The sequence below is a fragment of the Pezoporus occidentalis genome, unplaced genomic scaffold (assembly GCF_034315485.1).
Source record: "Pezoporus occidentalis ecotype Australia unplaced genomic scaffold, CSIRO_AGI_Poc_V1 ctg31, whole genome shotgun sequence".
NCBI lineage: Eukaryota > Metazoa > Chordata > Aves > Psittaciformes > Psittacidae > Pezoporus > Pezoporus occidentalis.
In genome coordinates, this window is record NW_026915052.1 from 2,222,820 (window position 1) to 2,240,640 (window position 17,821).

General features: G+C 42.8%; 1 protein-coding gene across 3 annotated transcripts in view; it reads right to left on the reverse strand.

The window, feature by feature from the left end:
• The window catches only part of DEGS2 (delta 4-desaturase, sphingolipid 2), a 29,133-nt gene that overhangs the window by 3,459 nt on the left and 7,853 nt on the right, over nt 1–17,821 (reverse strand). For 2 of the 3 annotated variants that reach the window (XM_062627964.1, XM_062627962.1), the window contains one exon: nt 5,247–5,989. In XM_062627964.1, the coding sequence (XP_062483948.1) occupies nt 5,247–5,963 (717 nt within the window). In that variant the 5' untranslated portion in view covers nt 5,964–5,989. Of the gene's footprint in view, nt 1–5,246; nt 5,990–15,261; nt 15,496–17,821 lie in introns of those variants that run through there. The other variant, XM_062627963.1, reaches the window with a different exon arrangement.

Here is a 17,821-nt window from a genome sequence, read left to right on the forward strand (position 1 = left end):
AGGAGACACTTCTCTGTGAGATAGTTTGGTAACATACAAGTTTCATTAAGATCTTTTACCTTGTTACCTCAGCCCCTAAGCATTCCCTGTGCTCATGGCATGGTGATGCTCTGTTGGAGGCAGAAGATTCAGTTCAGGTCTGGTTGTATTCTGCCTTTCACTGAATACCTCCAACTTTCTAATAATTCCCTATATCCTACTTTCAAGGGAAGGTCTGTAAGCTCCCTTGACTCCCTTGAATGAAAGCCACTACTAAGGCCTGCTGCAAACACAGAGGGAGTTTCAGATACCCAGCCCCAAAAGCTTCACTCCGGCTCTGACATGGTCATTCCCTAGCACACTGCTGCTTACAGACCTTCCCTCCTACCTCCATTTTAGAAGTTCTGCCTGAATTTTGACTTGCAACAGTAATTTAGCCCTCATCCATACTAGCCAAGTTCATTTAACAAGTCTACCATTCCCCTCCAGAGCTTTTTCTTGCTCACAGAAACAATGCTCTGAAGCAGACACATTTTCTCAGCTAGTTATCTGCAGAGCTCTTGATCATGTTAGACTGATGGCTATGAGGGCTTCAGAAAGTCTTTCTGTATTGCCCCTTGGAAGCAGATGGCTGGAGATTAACAAAAAACAATTCAGCTCCTAGGAACAACGCTTCAGGGAACAGCTGTGCCCTCTGGCACTAAAGGCTAACTAAAAATTACCCCAGTGATGAAGCAGGAAATAAAGGGCTCCAAGAAGTGGCCAGTAAACAGCCCATCTATGTTCAACCCAGTAACTTCTGTGTTTTCAGCAAACACGAGCAGCAATATAGTCTAGGCATAGTGCTGAAAAGCTCAGGTGGACACAACATACAGGTCTGGAAAATTGAACTCAAATATATTCCATACACATATTCTGCAGTTGCATTATGAATTTAAAATGGGCACCTAGAATACAGGTGTGATTTCATAAGTAAGATGATTAATAAGAATAATCAGCAGTGAATTTTGAAGCTCATACACATCATATTCTGGAAGCAGGCAGCCTGCTTCAGCATCAGCTGGCAGAAGAGTTGCTTGTTCACGAAGTGTATCTGTTTAGCATCTTCCTGCAGCATATGGTGGCAGCTCATTCTGGCTGAGAAGGTCAGTATGGAAACCACAAGAGATAATCAGAGACTTGCACTGGAGTGTGTCACCCTAGATCAGCCATGGGACAGTGATTCACACCTACATGAAGTGATTCTTTTCTTTGCTTGGCTTTGTGCCCAGCAGCACCTTGTGCAGGAAAGCAGGCAGCACTTCCACCATTGGGAAGGTCCCTGTGCTCTGGGCAGGGCAGTTGTATGGGATGCACTGAAACAACAGAGAGGAGAAGGTAAACTACAGTAAAATATTTGCGACAGAGGAATCGGGAAAATGGAAAATAAGGGTTTTCTTATGGAAAAGACAAGGAAGTGTGTTACATGCATGTTCCCATTTTGCTATCACATGGCAGGAAAGAATTTTTGAAATGGCTTCTCTTTTACAATGAATCTGTGCAGAAGTTTCACAACAAAACCAGCTCATCTATTATAATTTCTTTCAGCATCTCCATATGTAAAACAAAATTATCATCTCCTCCATACCTACCATAAAATCTGGGGGTGGGAAGACAGAAAGTAATTATGTTTAAATGCAGATTCCCTTTTAAATACAACATTTAACTAAATCTATTAAGTATGTTTGAGGCTGAAAGAGTCATCCTCCATGTTGCATTCTGGGTGCAGTATAAAAACTGCAGTTTCCGTATTGCAAGTTTTGCAGCCAGATTAGAGATAGTCTCAAAGAGGATTGCACTGTGACAAAGTATTCCTAAATTCTGATCCTGACTTCCCCATCAAGCTCTCCATATTGCTTTGGAGAGGGTCCATGCAAGGATAACAAGAGATCTCAAAATCTGCAAGAAGTTTATCAGGCACTTGGCATCTGGTATCTTTAGGCTTCTCTTAAAACAGATCAAGGTGGTAGGTAAGAAATCACATCTTTTAGACTGAAAGTTTTCTTCTGCTTTTGTGCTTGCAGAGCCCAGGAACAGGACTCCAATCCAACACCATTGTATCTGGTAGGTGCAAAAGTTAAATGCGACCTAGTAATCACCACAGCTGTTATAGACCCTTTGTCCTGGACCTATACATAAACTAGAGATCCTTACGACAAGACTGAAAAAGTTTTTTTAGAATGCTAGAAAGCACATTACAGAAGCTTATTCTATAGTCCTTGACCAGCCCTGGAGCACTCAAGCTAGCCTTCCTGGCCATCACAGGGTTAAGGCAATCTGCAATTCAAAACCAGCACATCTACCATGTTTTCCAGTCTTGTCTGTCTAATAAATCTGGTTGCATACCATGTCTTTTCCCACAAGCTTAATGAGTAACTAGTTTGCCCCTGGTAGTGCTGCAGTTTTTATTGCAGTTTGTAGGACAAGTACTGAGTTTCTCCTCCTCCTGTCCCCTCTCTGATAAATATATTCAATCCTCCAGATAACGAAGAATGGCTCTTTTACTCATTTCATAAGCAATGCAATGTTTTATAATTATAAGGCTTCATGAAAAGACTGATCCCGTCCTAGTTTTTTTTTTTTTTACAGCAGGTCCTTCATTGTAATGTTAAAGTTCATGGTCTTTTGCATAATCTCTCTTACACTAGTGGGACAAGTTCTTACTGCACCCTTATGTCACTCATCCTTAATATCTGTAAGTTTATAGCACAGCCTAACTCTTCCTCTTTCAAAGGTCTTTCCAGTGGCAAACACATTACTCAGAACATTCTGAATGACACGCCTGTAACAAAGGACAAAACTGAATTTACTTTTCTGATAAGCAAGCAGAAGAGCCAGTTAGTTTCCAAGATCCAGTTATTCTCTGATCCTCTTTTTCCCCTGCTCTCAATCCTGTAGGAACTAAATAAAGATCTTTATTTCACTTTTTACTTGCCAATTATTAAAAATTAAAATATGTAGATTTAAAGGTCAGCCATATTTCACAATTCAGCTATTTGAAGTGTGTAAGAGACTAGATCTGAAAAAAATGCACTTCTGTTGAGTGAGGAATTTGCTGGGAGGTTAAGCAGAGGAGAGCAAGGGGAGGATTCTACCCCTACCTGCAGTGGAGTTCAAACCTTAAAGCTCTCCAGAGGGAATCTGTTCCCTTATGTCTTTCCACCAGAGACAGAGATTTTTTCCTTATAGAATCACAGAATCGTTAGGGTTGGAAAGGGCCTTAAGATCATCCAGTTCCAACCCCTCTGGCCATGGGCAGGGACACCTCACACTAAACCATGTCACCCAAGGCTCTGTCCAACCTGGCCTTGAACACTGCCAGGGATGGAGCATTCACAGCTTCCCTGGGCAACCCATTCCAGTGCCCCACCACCCTTACAGTAAAGAATTTCTTCCTTATATCCAGTCTAAACTTCCCCTGTTTAAGTTTGAACCTGTTACCCCTTGTCCTATCACTACAGTTCCTAAATTCTTCTCATTTCATAGCAAAAGAAAAAAAAACAACTTGTTTTAGTGGACAAAGGATTCTCTTCAGTAACTGTTTGCCAAAGGATTTTCACTTCCTAATACATTCTCACTTGTGATTGATCACTCGTGAAAGACTCAGTTTTTCACATAGTTCAGACAGACAACAATGATTAACAAGCCTGATATCTCCTCCACCAGCAGTGCAAGTCTTAGTTGCCCGAGAGTGAGAAACACATGAACATGAGCCCATCAAATTCAACTAATAACTCTTTCCTCTTCAGACAGGAGGGCAGACACTTCCAGCTGCTACACTGCCTCAAGGAATTAGGCTGAACTGTGCGGTGGGTGGGGAAGAGCTTTGCAGGTCTCAATCAGGTCTGGAGCAACACTCCCAGGAAGTTCAATTAGTCACTCACCTCCCTTGTATAAGATACAGAGCTAAATTTTTCTTCTATTTACATTTCAGTAATTTAAGTATCTAAGCCTATCTAACAAGTTTGAACATTTCAAATTAAAGCTAAGCTCAGGCACTTCCCCACTGAGCTATCGGGTGTATCAGCAATGGGAGTGCCTGTCAGGAGAACTTCACATGTGAACATGGGCTGCTTTACCAGCTGCTCTGAACCCTGCCAAGAATGGCCAGCTTCTTCAGGACAGACTTCCAGCAGTAAAGGTGTGTTAAAACAGAACTACAGGCTATATGGGGGCTCCCCACACTTGTGGCTCTACACCACAAGAAAATCTCCTCTTGCTTTAAATCTCCTCTCAGACAGTGTTTCTGTTACATTGAACCATAAATCAGGGTTTGCCTGGACATACCATCATAAAAGTTGCACGTGTTACACAGGAGCAAGAGGTCACAGCTCCTGAACTTCAGATTCCTCAGCTCTATCTCCACCTCATAAGGATGTAGCCCCCAACTTTGCATCAGACCAGCAACAGAAGATGTTTCCTTCCTACTACGCCAGAGGATTTGTATGTAGGAGTAATACTTTGAAGTCACGTACCTCTAACACTGTGAGCACCTGTTCAGGAACCCTCATATTAAAACCCAGAAGAGCAGCTACGTACCTGGAGGCAGATTGAAAACCATTCCTAGACACCTGGGCTTTGCAAATTTGATTCCCACAACTGATAAAACATAAACAAAAAGTGGCTTGACTTTCAAAAGAGGAAAGACGCAGCACTTTCCGAATGACAGATCACCCTCAGTTTCTGGGGGGGGGGGGGCAGCAGAGCTAAAAAAAGTCATGTAGAGCGGAGCTTTATTTTCTAGTGCTATTTGTGTCAGCCTAGAACATGCCCCAATACTTACGTCATCTCAAATATAGAAAGACTTTTGTTTGATGTTAGTCAAGCAATATAATTAGCAGATTGATTGTTAGACAAATTTCAAGTAGTAATTGCCACCTGCCTTCCTTTAGCTGGGCCTTTAAACTTTCCAAGAGATAAAAGCTAGTGGCTAAAGGAAGAAAACTGAGAAATTTAGAGCGTTGTTGGAGGGTTTTATCAAAAAGTATTCCTCAAGACCTGTAAGGCTCAGATGTTCTTGTTTCCATAAACTAAACTAAATATTACAGCAGTTTGGTAGCCATTTCTCTCAATCTCCTGCTTGAAATGGAAGAATTAGAAAAAAATGAAAAACAAAATATTTTTTTCTTTTCAAAACTGATCCATTGCTATGATTTGGAGTGATTTCTTTGAGACAGTTTAGCAGCTTTTACAAAAATCCAATTCACTTGTGCTCATGCCATACTCACCATTGGCAATCTGCATCCGGGAATGCTGGGGAAGTCATGATGCTCCATGTGGTAGCCTACATTAAAGGTGAGCCAGTTCAGAGGTCCATAATAAGAGTATGTCTCATACCCTTTTAAGAACATGTAGTGTTCAGCTATGAAGTGTCCAGAAATGGGATGTAAACCCATGCAAAGAATTGAACCTGCTATTAAATAAATAATAGGTTTGAGCCCCCAAAGGTAATAAATTATAAGGTCTATGGAAAACTGGGCAAGAGCATTAAAAATTTCCATCTGTGTAATTGCTTTGGGGTTCACATACAGTGGTCTCAGACTGTAGAACAGAGGCTGGAAAAAAAGCCAAAGCAGTTTCCGAAGCGGCGTACAGAAAAACCATCCTTCAAAGTCTGTGGGAATGTCCACATCCAGGCTGTCCCCACCAAGATACCGATGATGGTCGATGTGGTATTTCTTGAAGGAAGCAGAATAAGGGATGCCAATAGGCAAGTTGGCAAAGATTGCAAACCATCGGTTCCATTTTGTCTGCTTATTCCCAAAGGCGACGTTGTGTGAAATATCATGGATGGCTAGGGTCAGTGAGTGGTTGATGCAACCCCCAAAAGCATAAGCCCAGAAAAAAATCCATTTCCAAGATAAGTCTTTTACCAGGTAGCATGCTAGAAACTGCAGGAAAACCATTCCAGATACAATCCACTTTAAGTGTGGATCTGGTCCCATGAGAGTCTTGATTTCTGGATATTTTGCTAAAGGGAAATATGAAGAGAAATATCTCATTAGATCACAGTCAGGTATATGTAATCACCACTGGGCTCTCTATTTTCATCACCCTCTGTTTGAGGCCCTAGATTTATCAAATGGCTATTCCAAAGTGGAATTGCCACTACAGTGAAAATTTTACTAATGTATGGCCTCTATTCCCACTTTCAGCATCATGTCCAATTGTGGTTGATATTGTTAAATATAAACGTATAGAGTCACATAAAAAAACTACTCTGATGGTCAATATGTGCCTTCAGAATGGTGAGTATTAATATGCCAAACCCATCAGGTTTAAGCTCTAAGAAACACCTTCTGTAAGTTTTTTATTTCCTTTTATATTTTGCCTAGCCCAGGTGCTATATTCCACAAAGGGATACAACTGCTCTCTTTGTAGCCCTTTTCACACTGTTGCTTCAGATGTGCAGCAGAGAAATAAGGCTGAGCAACAGGCTTGTCAGGTTTTGCTCTGTGGTTAGATGACAAATGTAGCATTAAAAAAAAATAAAATTCCTAAGTATTTGAGTGTTCACCAGTGCTTACAGCATGTACAACTCCTTACACATGGTAACATCACAAGAAAGTCAGCAAAATCATCAGGAATTTGTAAGACAGAACATTTTTCTCTGTTCTCATTCATTAGCTTGTTCCCAAGTCACATACCAAAACCAGGCATGAAAGTCACATAGAGCGCAACAGTTTCATGCAGCTTCACAAACGCTACAATACAGTATCAGAGAGACATGGCTTGGCTTGAGTTGTGCCAGGACAAGACCACGTTACTGATCTGTGGTTCTACTGGCTATTTGTTTAGCCTTTTAAGAAAAAGAAAATACTCAGAAGTGCAGTTTATCTTCCAGGTGCTGTCCATTGTTTCGGGTCTCTTCTTTACAAACCCATACTTCTCACTTCCACTATTAATGTACACATGAATTTTTCCACTGTTTTATGGCCTTTAGGCACCTATTGGCCTCCTTCCTTTAGCTCATACTCTGCATTTCTCAGTAATTACAGCTTACACAGATAAGACTGTAGGACAAGTCACTCACTCTGAACCCTGAGGTTAGTGTTCCTGTAAATTTGAAGGGCAAATTTTACAACTAGAAAACTTTTATGGATTCTATGATAGAGAATATCATCTGACTGTAACAGTATGGTATCAACGCAATAAAATTGGATTATTATGATTTTCATCTATGCAGCTGTATATACTACAAACACTGGAGACAATACACATAACTTCACGTGACCTTGCAGGCAGTGGCAGGTACTCAGTGGCAGACTCAGAGAAGGTTGTTCATAGAAGTGAACCCTGACAAGTCTGCAGGTGCTTCATCAGAGACATGAAACACTGCTTAAGGAAACATGTTGATGTGGTCATGCTCTGCTGATGCTTCCAACAAATTTTGAGCCTTCTGGCCCACTTCAGCCCAGCTTGACAAAGGTTAGATGCAATAAAGATGATACAAATGCTGTGGAAGATGATGAAAAAAGAGATATTCTTAATTTTTCCTCTTGTGAGGACAAGGGGCAAAAATCACCATGAGGAGTATTCAAGCAAGAGAGCTATTACCCTAAGTGGTGGGAAAGGTTTTTAATAAAAATCTCTGGAAAGCCCATAGTTTTTATTTTGCTGTTTTGGTTTTGTCCTTGAGTTTGCAGTTTTTGAAACTATGGTTTTCACACCAGGAATGCTAACATACTAGAAGTTGCTGTCTGGTACCTACACAGGTACCAAAATTTTACACTAACTGTTGGTATATCCACTCTAGAGAATAACTTGATATAATGACCTGGCCAGAAAATCTGTTACAGAAATAGAATTTTGTGTGAAGCTTAGTGTCCTGCTTGGGGGCATCTGTCTGACACCGGGAAAACCCTTTAATAAATCAAACCACCTCAAATTTTCAGTCATGTGGTTGGTGGAGATAAGTTACTGCAGTCACCAGAAGGGATGAAGAAAGGTAAACCAACTAAATCTGTTCCTCAGCCTGGTCAAATTGAGGCCACTTTGACCAAACAAAAAAATATATATTGTTTTAATGGGATAAGGAAATGACTAAGAGATGCTTTACATTGTAGTTTGAGGAAAATTAGAGTTTTCAACCTATCTCTCTCTGTTGCAGCTAACAAGGACTGCAGATTAGATTTAAGAGGTTTCAGAGCAGTGACTGCCAACCAGCAGCAACAGTGCCTGAAAGCGGCAGTGCAGGTAGGCTGCATTTATCACAGGTGACAGCTATTAAGTAACTTGACAGGGTTTAATGTTAAATTCAACACATTATTAACTCCTCTCCAGCAGTAAATTTTTGCATACTGGTTAAACCACAAGACTGTGTCTGTTTATCATTAATACTGATAAACCCTTCCTGTTTCCGTGGCATGGGGGAACCTCAGGGAGCTAGGAGAGCTAGGTCTGCTTGGCTCACAGGAGGCTAAAACCCCCACTGGTAGAGTAGCCTGCTAGTAGGTAGACCTTTTGGTTCAGGAGCACTTCACATGCAAAATGTTGAATGCTGACCCTTTCAAAACTTGAGGCCACATACTCTTCAGCAAGACATATTTAATGTCAGATTAAGTGATCCTGATGACTGCGGTTTATATATAACATGATGACACAAAAATGTGACATCAATATGCATCTTATTTTTCCCTCATGTTCATTCCTTGCAGTTAGCTGAAGCAATGCTAGTAAGGCAAGATAGAGCACTTGCAGTTGAAGAACCTGGGTAACCCTGTAAGACTGCTGAGACAAGTGTCTGTAGATGCTGCTCAAACCAGACATCATCCATCTGCACACCCCAAATGTAACAGAGAAGACACAGGGCTACTGTGCGGTGCTGAACCAGGAGCCATAAAGGACTATCAGACCTGTGGTAGCTACACATTAAAGACCACCTTCATCTCCTACACATTGCACTCAGAAAAGTAAACAGACACCTACTCTTGAAACTGCAAAACTTTCACACTGCATATGAGCAGAGATTTTCATCATGCTGCTCTTTCCTGAATTGCTTCCATATTGGTCTTCCTCAGCACTTTTCCATTACAAAAATGATCAACTATATGACCAGAGTCCATTGCTTCCCAACAAGCACTGGGTCAGGGATAATGCATGATGATGGGCATAAAATGTAATCTGTATTGAGCTCTTCATTATGTGTAATTATGGCATGAAGGGGCACAGGAATAGGAGGTAGAGGGAAATGGAACCAGAACAGCTCCAGCTACTCTGTTGACTCCACAGCATGTTTTCCAGCCTGCAGCTTATTGAGAAAGACTCTTAGCTCCATGTGGCGGATAGCTTATCCACATGTGCTGCCTCTAGTTGTCCAGACTGAGCCTTTATGTAATTGAGAGGATGGGGATACTGGTGTAGATGTACAGCAGTGCAGAAGCGTGACTTTTCTGTCTCCGAGGTCAGCACACTGCAAATGCAGTGCAAGCACTTTAGTATAGTGGGTAGATGTACTTAATAATTCTGCCCAGCCAGCTCCATGGTCTCTATACCATAACATGTCTGTACCATGACAATGAAAGACAGCATTTCGCATTTGTACAACAGTGTGGATGAAAGGACAGCAGTCAAGAGACAACGAATGCTGCAAGTATATTTTCAGAATCACTCATAATTCTGAAACAACTCATTTACTGAATTAGCACTTCACAGGGAGCACGCCACTGTTGTGTGTAAGCATCAGCCATTTTTGTAGAGCCATGCTTCCCTCTGAAACACTCCTGACAGGTTACTCTGACTACGTATTTTTTACCTTGATGGTCCTCTTTGGAGATCCAGGAGCTCTCACCATAGCCCTACGCTGACCCTCAGCTAGGACTGGAGTAATTCTTCCTCAAGAAGCCATCAGCTGCTAGGTCCTTGTGCTCCTCCTCCTCAGGAGACAGGAAGTATCTTATTCTGAACCCTCACTCACCCTCTGTTCCTACTGACGTGTTCCTAGAATGACTCAGGAGAGACCCAGTTAGACCTCAGCGATGGCACCAGACACAATTTCTCATTGATGTGACACCACATGTTTAGTTCTCACATTTTGACATACATTGGATTTGGATGTGGGCAAGAACAGGAGCTGTCCACAAACACAGGGGTAATGGAGGTTTAAAAGAGCCACAGCCCTGCCTGCATCCATGAGAAGCTAGTAGTAACAAGAGAAGAAGTTTAATTTTCTCATCTTCCCTTATTTTGACCACAAGTGCAGTATACAGGTATAGTCCAAGTGGAGATAGTACTCAGTATAAGAATTTTAGAAGGCCTGTTATAAAGAAAGGGGTGTGGGGATTCTTGTGATCCTGCTGCCCTGGACCATGTTCTGTCAACTCTAAGTCCCTGCCAGAACAAATAAGAGACAACGGGCACAAGATATTAGCTTTACTGTGTCATGCCCTATGCTGGAGCTGGTATTTGTACCAAAATAAACAAAACAAAAGAAGTCAGTTTGCTGACATGACAGTGTTTTGTGTTTTAGCAGCTCAACTCATAAACATGCTCCTAAACAGCACAGCACACCTGAGTCCTCAGCACAGGAAATATATCAACCTGTTGGAGTGGATCCAGAGAAGGGTCATAAAAATGATCAGAGGGCTGGAGCACCTCTCCTATGGAGACAAGGTGAGTTGGTGTTGTTCAGCCTGGGGAAAAGAAAGCTTCAGAGTGACCTTACTGGAGCCTTACAATATACTTAAAAGGAGCTTATAAGAAAGATGGGGCCAAATTTTTAGTAGGTCCTGTATCAATATGACAAGGGTTAATGGTTTAAAACTAAAAGAGGGTAGATTTAGACTAGATATAAGGAAGAAAGGTTTTTTTATGAGGGTGATGAAACACCGGGACAGGTTGCCCAGAGAGGTGGTTGATGCCCCATCCCTGGAAATATCCAAGGTCAGGTTTGACAGGGCTCTTAGCTCTGATTTAGTTGAAAATGTCCCTGCTTACTGCAGAGAGGGTTAGACTAGATGACCTTTAAAAGTCCCTTTCAACCCAAACTATTCTATGATTAAATCAAACCATACGTAAGCCAGGACACACGCAAAGGACAATGTGCATGACAAAAGATTCTGGCTTTGCATAATTTCCTGCCCGCTTTATTATGCAAACTATTAAGAAACCTTTTTGGCCCAACTAACCATACTAAAGTTTTATATATCCACTGTGAAAGGATGAGGGTCTTAATTTTGTATTTGCCACCTGCAAGCTCCTAAATCACTTTGTGCTAGCTGGTCCAAGGGAGCTGGGTTACACAGAAGTGGCCACCAGAGGCAATGCACTGCAACAGTGCCACATGGTTGGTGACAACAGAGATGGATGGTGTCAGCACATCACTATGACAGCAGCTATGACCTGTTTGTTTACACTTGTTTATTAGCAGATTCAGAGCAAAGGGATGTAGGGAAAGCTAAAAGAGGGCTTCCAGCTTCCTCTGAAACAAAAACCTGCAGCATGGTGTAAGCTGAAGCTCTCAACTGTATTTGATAAGTTTTCAGCAGAAGACTACAAGTGCCTAAAACAGTGACTTTCTGCTCATGTGATGTATTTTAGAGGTGATCCCCACAGGAAATTGGCATAAGCGATGAAAGAGCAGCTATTCTGAATGTGCTCATCAGAAAACATGCACATCAATGGCAGCACTGTGCCCACATACTGCAACATAAAGGGGAAACAAACTCAGTTTCTTTACCAGAAGCGTCTGTAATTAAAAGCTTTGATTTAAGCTAAGGAGATAGACATCTTGCCCATTTTGGTATGTTCAGTTTATCAGAATTTTCATAAATAAAGTTTAAATATGCAACAGAAGAGTCAGCTGGTAGAAACAGCAGACTAATTTCTAGATAAGCGAACAGAGCTGGAAGCTACTATATTCAAATCAGCTAAATGCTAAAATAAAATTTGTTTTTTTTTCAGTTGTTCTAACTCCTCCCCCCATAGACTAACATCTCAGCCCTTCTACAGGATAAAGCTCATATAAAACATTTTCACCATTTCCACTCTAAAATAACTTGTCAAAACCCCAATTATATAATTAATAATTATTCTTGGATGTTAGATCATCTTTGGATGCTCTTTGCACAGCACTGATTCAGCCCTCATCCTCAGCAGCAAACAGCGCTTCCCTAAGGATCCTGTGAGGCAAGGCATTTTCTGACCAACCTACAGTAATTTTAAAAAGCTAGATCAAATCCACAGCATAAATGAGATGCAATTCTTTCCATTGCTTGTATTTTGAAAACTGTTTGCAGGTGAAATGACCATTCATTGTGTGCTTATTGTATTACCAGCATCTGAGCAATGATTTTTTCATCTGCTCTCAAGACCAAAAAACCACCAACACTTCCTGCTGCAAGTCCATAGTTCTCTAAGTGTTTCAATCCAACAGATCCTTACCACCACTAAAGTAGAAATTCTACTTCCACTACTACTTATTTCTACACTAGAAGTAGTTACCCTCTCTATGTTATACCCTTTGATATACCTACCTCTAATAGCATTTGTATAACTATATAGCAAGGCTAAGCAGATCCTGATGAAAAATCTTTCTTCCATCAGGTTAGTTTTTACCAGGTTTTTCCCTAACACAGCTAACTTCAATGCTGCACAAATCTTAGCCCTGACACAAGACAGTAATAGGCTTTTCACAAACAAGAGGGTGAGAGAACAGCAACAAAACAATTCCATTTCATAAACTGAAAAGCATGAATAACATGTTCAGGAACATGAATAACCTGATCAGGAGAGAAGTGCCAGCTTGGCAAGAGATCTCCACTGTAACTTAGAAGCAGCTGGCACCCAAACAGTACCAAGCACAAGCTACATTTTAATACCTAGAGTCTAAGAAGAAGATACTACAAAGAGATAAGAAAGTATCACCTCTCCCTTGCACAAAATGTTGATCTGTTTGATGATATAATTATTGCCATTAGGAATCACATCCCTAATAGGTTCATCTAGTGCAAAACATCCTGCCACAAGCTAGCTGCCAGTCAGCCCAGTTGACATACACAGTTCATAGCTCTGCTGCCCAAAGGGAACAGGTTTTCCAGAGAAGCTGTGGATGTCCCATTCCTGGAAGTGTTCAAGGCCAGGTTAGACAGGACTTTGAGCAACCTGAACTAGTAAAAGTGTTCCTGGCCATAGTAAGAGGACTGGATTCACAGATTTATCATTCAGACATATTGTCACTAACTACAAAACTCTTATAGACACCTGGGCTACTAACTCTCAAGCCAGGACATACAACTTCATGATGGACAATTACTATCTCTCAGTTGCTCTGTAGCAACATTCAACTTTGCTCAAGGAAAGACCACTTATGTAGAAAGAAACTGCCTTATGTGTTTGCCCATATTTCTTTCCTAATGGATAAATTCCATTTGCATTTAAATCAAGTAGCCATGCCTGAGAGAGAACGACATTTTAAAAAGCTGCAGCCTAAACAGAAAACAAGCCTAGCAACTAAATCATTAACCTATTGGGAGGGAAATACTTCCTTTACCAGTGTGGAATGCTGTCCCCAAGGCATTGCGATACACGGAAACATACACAACACATGGACAATTGTAGATATTTGTTCATATGTATGTAGGATTCTTACAGTGCACTCCAGCTCAACAGACACTAAACACTTTGGCAAATTCATACTCTAAATTCCATAGGTTTGCTGACCCTCAGGCTTTGGATAATGCAGTGATGATCATTATACCAATATTACATGCGATGTCATGATCATTTCAATAACTTTCAGTAACAATTTGGTATTCGTGACACTAATTTCATGATCCATTCTGCCTCGTCAGAGGCAGATACAGATTTTCCTGCTCACATCTTCCATGTCTCTTTCCATGTTATATGTCTTTATGCCTTTCCTTCTGCTCCCACAGCTGGGATGGAGGCTGTGAGGAAGGAGATGGACCTTGATTCCGGTTGCTCATTCTAAACCCAAAGATAGTGGGGGCAAAACCTCCGTAAGTATGCAGTTGAAAGATCTTAAAAAGAGTTTGCTGCAGTAAGGGTAAAGGAGTCCAACCACTACAGCCCTTCTTTACAATACAACTTCATCATGGTTTGCAGTCCCCACTCTATAACAAGATAGGAAAGCAAAAGATTAGCAAGGAGAGAGACCCACCATACACATCCCCACCCATAGCTGACTGAAACATAGCTCCTTTGACTGGAAAGGTGAGTAGCATAATGCCAAGAAGCATCATCTTATATAATTACATCATTTGACTCTCTATCATGATTGCATAGTAAAATAATTATAATTTTCCTGGATGTAACTCAAATCTGGACCAGGAGAATCCACCATGGAAATGTTTTTGTAATTTGAATTAATCCTGGGTTAATCTACTAGATTGTGGGGAGTTAAAAAAATACCCCTAATTATTATGGGTCCTGTGCAGCACCTCAGTCACAAGCTCTGGCGCCTTCCTTTATAAAAGATCTTTTAAAAGTTTATCCTACTCATTAGAGGAAAGACAAAACCCAAGTAAACAACCCAAATAAAAACAGAAGAAAAACAAATCTTTCTTAATAAAAAGTCAAAAATATATTTTCAGGAGATATGCAACAATGCTCTGCAACAATTCTGAATTATTAGTTCTCAGAAATGATCTTCAGAAAAGCCTCAACCCAATAGTGAAAACCTCCCAACCCAACACGTTCATGCGCACAGTTAATCCCTGTGTGTACAAGGTGGAAATAGGAGAGTACCTCACCTCTGATGAGCGGCGGGCACTTTCTCTAGCAAACATTCACCCACGTCCTCATTTGTTTTATTGCACTACCAAGACATCGGGGAACCCTGCCTGTGGGGTGCTCCAGCCGCTCTCCGCGCAGACCGGGGAGCTGGGCCGGCAGCCCACGGGGAAGCGCGGGGAGGGTGGTCGCAGCAGCGGCCGCAGGTGCGGTGGGTCGCCCCACAGTGTCACCCCGCCGGGAGCCAGCCGGGTGCAGCAGGACGTCGTCCAGCCGCCAGTGCCCTCGCTGCTCCGCTCCGCTGCCGCCGTAAGGTGAGGCGGCGTCGGGGGAGCTTGGAAGAGCAGCACCCGCGGGGAAAGCACCCCTCCGAGCCCACCGAGCTGCAGCCCTCCCTCTCCACAGCCTAGCCAGTGCCCCGAGCCGCCCTCAGCACCGACCTGGAAAAACCCGTGCTGGACCCTCAGCTCCGCCCGCGCCTCCCCTTCCAGGGCTGCAATCCAACCCGGCGGCCAGCCGCGACGGCAGCCGCTTCCGAGCCCCTCGACGTACCCAATATCTCCTTCCTGCGCTGCGTGTGGGGCTGTTCCGTGTAGACCCACTCGAAGTCCTCGCGGGTGACACGGTTTCCCATGGTTTCCGCTGCGCTCCGCTCCGCGCTGCTCTTTTAGCTCCGCGACCAGCGGAGGAGCTGCTCCGCCCGCCGTCTGCCTCCGCCCTGCCGGCTGCCTCTCGCCTCCGGCGAGCGCCGGCACTGCGCCGCGACGGGGCGGCCGCGGAGGCAGGTGCGCGAGGATCGGGGCTGCCTCAGGACTGGCTCGGGGGGGAGGGCAGAGGACGCTCAACCGAGATTCTCCGTGCCGTGCGGGCTCCGAAGGCAGCAGAGCGAGGAGTGCGGGGTGGTTTGCAGAGCAGCAGGATACCTATCATGCTGCTGCCAACACCGTGGTGCCCACTGGAGCTCAACATAGCCACCGCAGCCTTCCCCTCCTGGGGGAGACTCAGACAGCCAGGCATCACCAGCAGCACCAGCAGTGCAGACTGGTCCCCGGGCACTTCCAGACAAGACTTTTAGAAAACAAGTGTAGTCCAAATGCCATAAATCCAACACCACAGCCCTAAGCATAACATAATTTAGGGCGAAGACCAGTCACGTCAGCTCTTCCCAGGGGTGGAAGACCTGGGACAGTGCAAAAATGACCGACGCCTGACACACATTTCCTTGGCCCTCTGACAAATCCTGTGTGAGCTGTTCCAGTAGCATCCAGCCTTTGGCTGGGTCACGCTTCCCTCCTGGGAGTCTGTGGTGCATTTCCCAGGCCCAGCACCATCGTGGCTGAAGAAGGAGGAAATCCCTTGGTAACAAAGCCAGGCAAAGGACTGGCTAACCTTAAAAACCAAAGCAAGCTTTCTAACCCCTTTAACCTCTCTGATTCACAAAGAGTTACACGGTGATGTTTCTCCACACACCCAACCCAAAATTAAAGTGTTGCTCTTGTTCCCACTATGCTCTTTTGCAAGCCCATACCTGACCCACAGTCCATCTGCAGTGTTTGCTATCCTTAATCATTATTCCTGCCACCGACAACATCCCATTTGGGTCAGCTCCATGCTCTGAAGACAACTTTGTTTCATTCTGTTTCATTATGAATCTCTTTAGCCCCCTCCCTACTCTCTTACCCTTACCAATGTCTATCACACCTGGAAGTGAAAAGGGGCAAAAACGCAGCCTTGCAAATGTGAAATGTGAGTATTTTTCAGCAATAACTGGCAAACACTGGCAATACTGTCACCTCTTACTTTAGCCTAGTTTAGATATTTAAGATGTCTTGGTAGCACAGTCACATAAAATGATATGGGTTTAAAACCACTAACCAAAAAACAACCCCAAGCCCCAAACCCTCCCTCTTGACTGCTAGAAAATATTTGGAGCCTTCTTTCTTTTTCTATTTTTTTTTTTTCCTGAAATGGTCTAAATACGAACCCTTGAATGCTTAAATGTCCAAAGCAGGTTCAGCGGAAGGAGTATGGGGTAAATGTAAGCAGCTTTACCCAGAGCAGGAATTTAACCACTTTTCTTTTAAAGGTCAGCTGTCTGTAAGTACAGTGGTTTCTTCACCTCTGCTCCAGCATAAGGTTGATGTTTTCCCATAAAGTTGCAGGGCCCAACCCAGTTAATGGACTGTTAACCCAAGTTAAGGTTATTGCATGTCTCTATAAGGAATGAATTAGTGTATCTCAGCCTAAACCTTTAATTGGCTCAAATGTTTTGGCTTGTTGACAGTTTCGGAGGAGAAGCCAATGACAACATGAATGTGATGACACCTTTCTGTCACTTCCTGCTCAGGAGTGCTCAAGGTGACTAAAAAACCAAATTAGTGGCGAAGTCCATGCAGTTACAAAGAACACAAATACGACTTAATCCCCAGAAGTTTATTCAATAGGCTAGTGCTATTGCATATGGTAAGTTACGCATGGAAAGTTAAGTATCTCCTTTGCAGGCAATGGCATTGTCTTCATGTAGCTTATTACTATAGCCTCAGCCCAACCACATCAGAAGAAGAGAAAGCTTTTCTGTCTCCAGTGAGTTGCCATCTCTTTTTGAGAATAGAATTTCGTGCTTTATTTTTCTGTAATAAGCCAAACAAATCATACTAATTTCAGAGTAATTGTGAATGCCAGACAAATGAGAAATGCTGGCTGTAGACCACTTTCTAGAGTAGGAAGAACTATCATTCAGCTCTGACCATTTAGCATCCTTAGTTTTATAGCATGCTAGTAAAGTGCAAACAGGCTTACAATCATTCACAAAGGAAAAAGAAGGGGTATTTTAATGTCACCTGGGAATAATCGCCCTTTTAATGAATGCTGTGAACTCCACAGGTTCATATACTCACTACACTTTATGGCAATTCAAATGTGCTTCATACATGCTCTCCCAGCTGTAGCCTTCCTTTCTTCAGCAATTTCCTATACTAGTTCAGGATTTCTGTCTGTATGGGAAGCCTACCTGAGTGAAATTCCTAACATGCTCAACAAAAGGAGCACAACTGCTGACACTATGGGGTGTACCATCAAATATCTCATCTACCTCGTTTCAAGTACACATCAT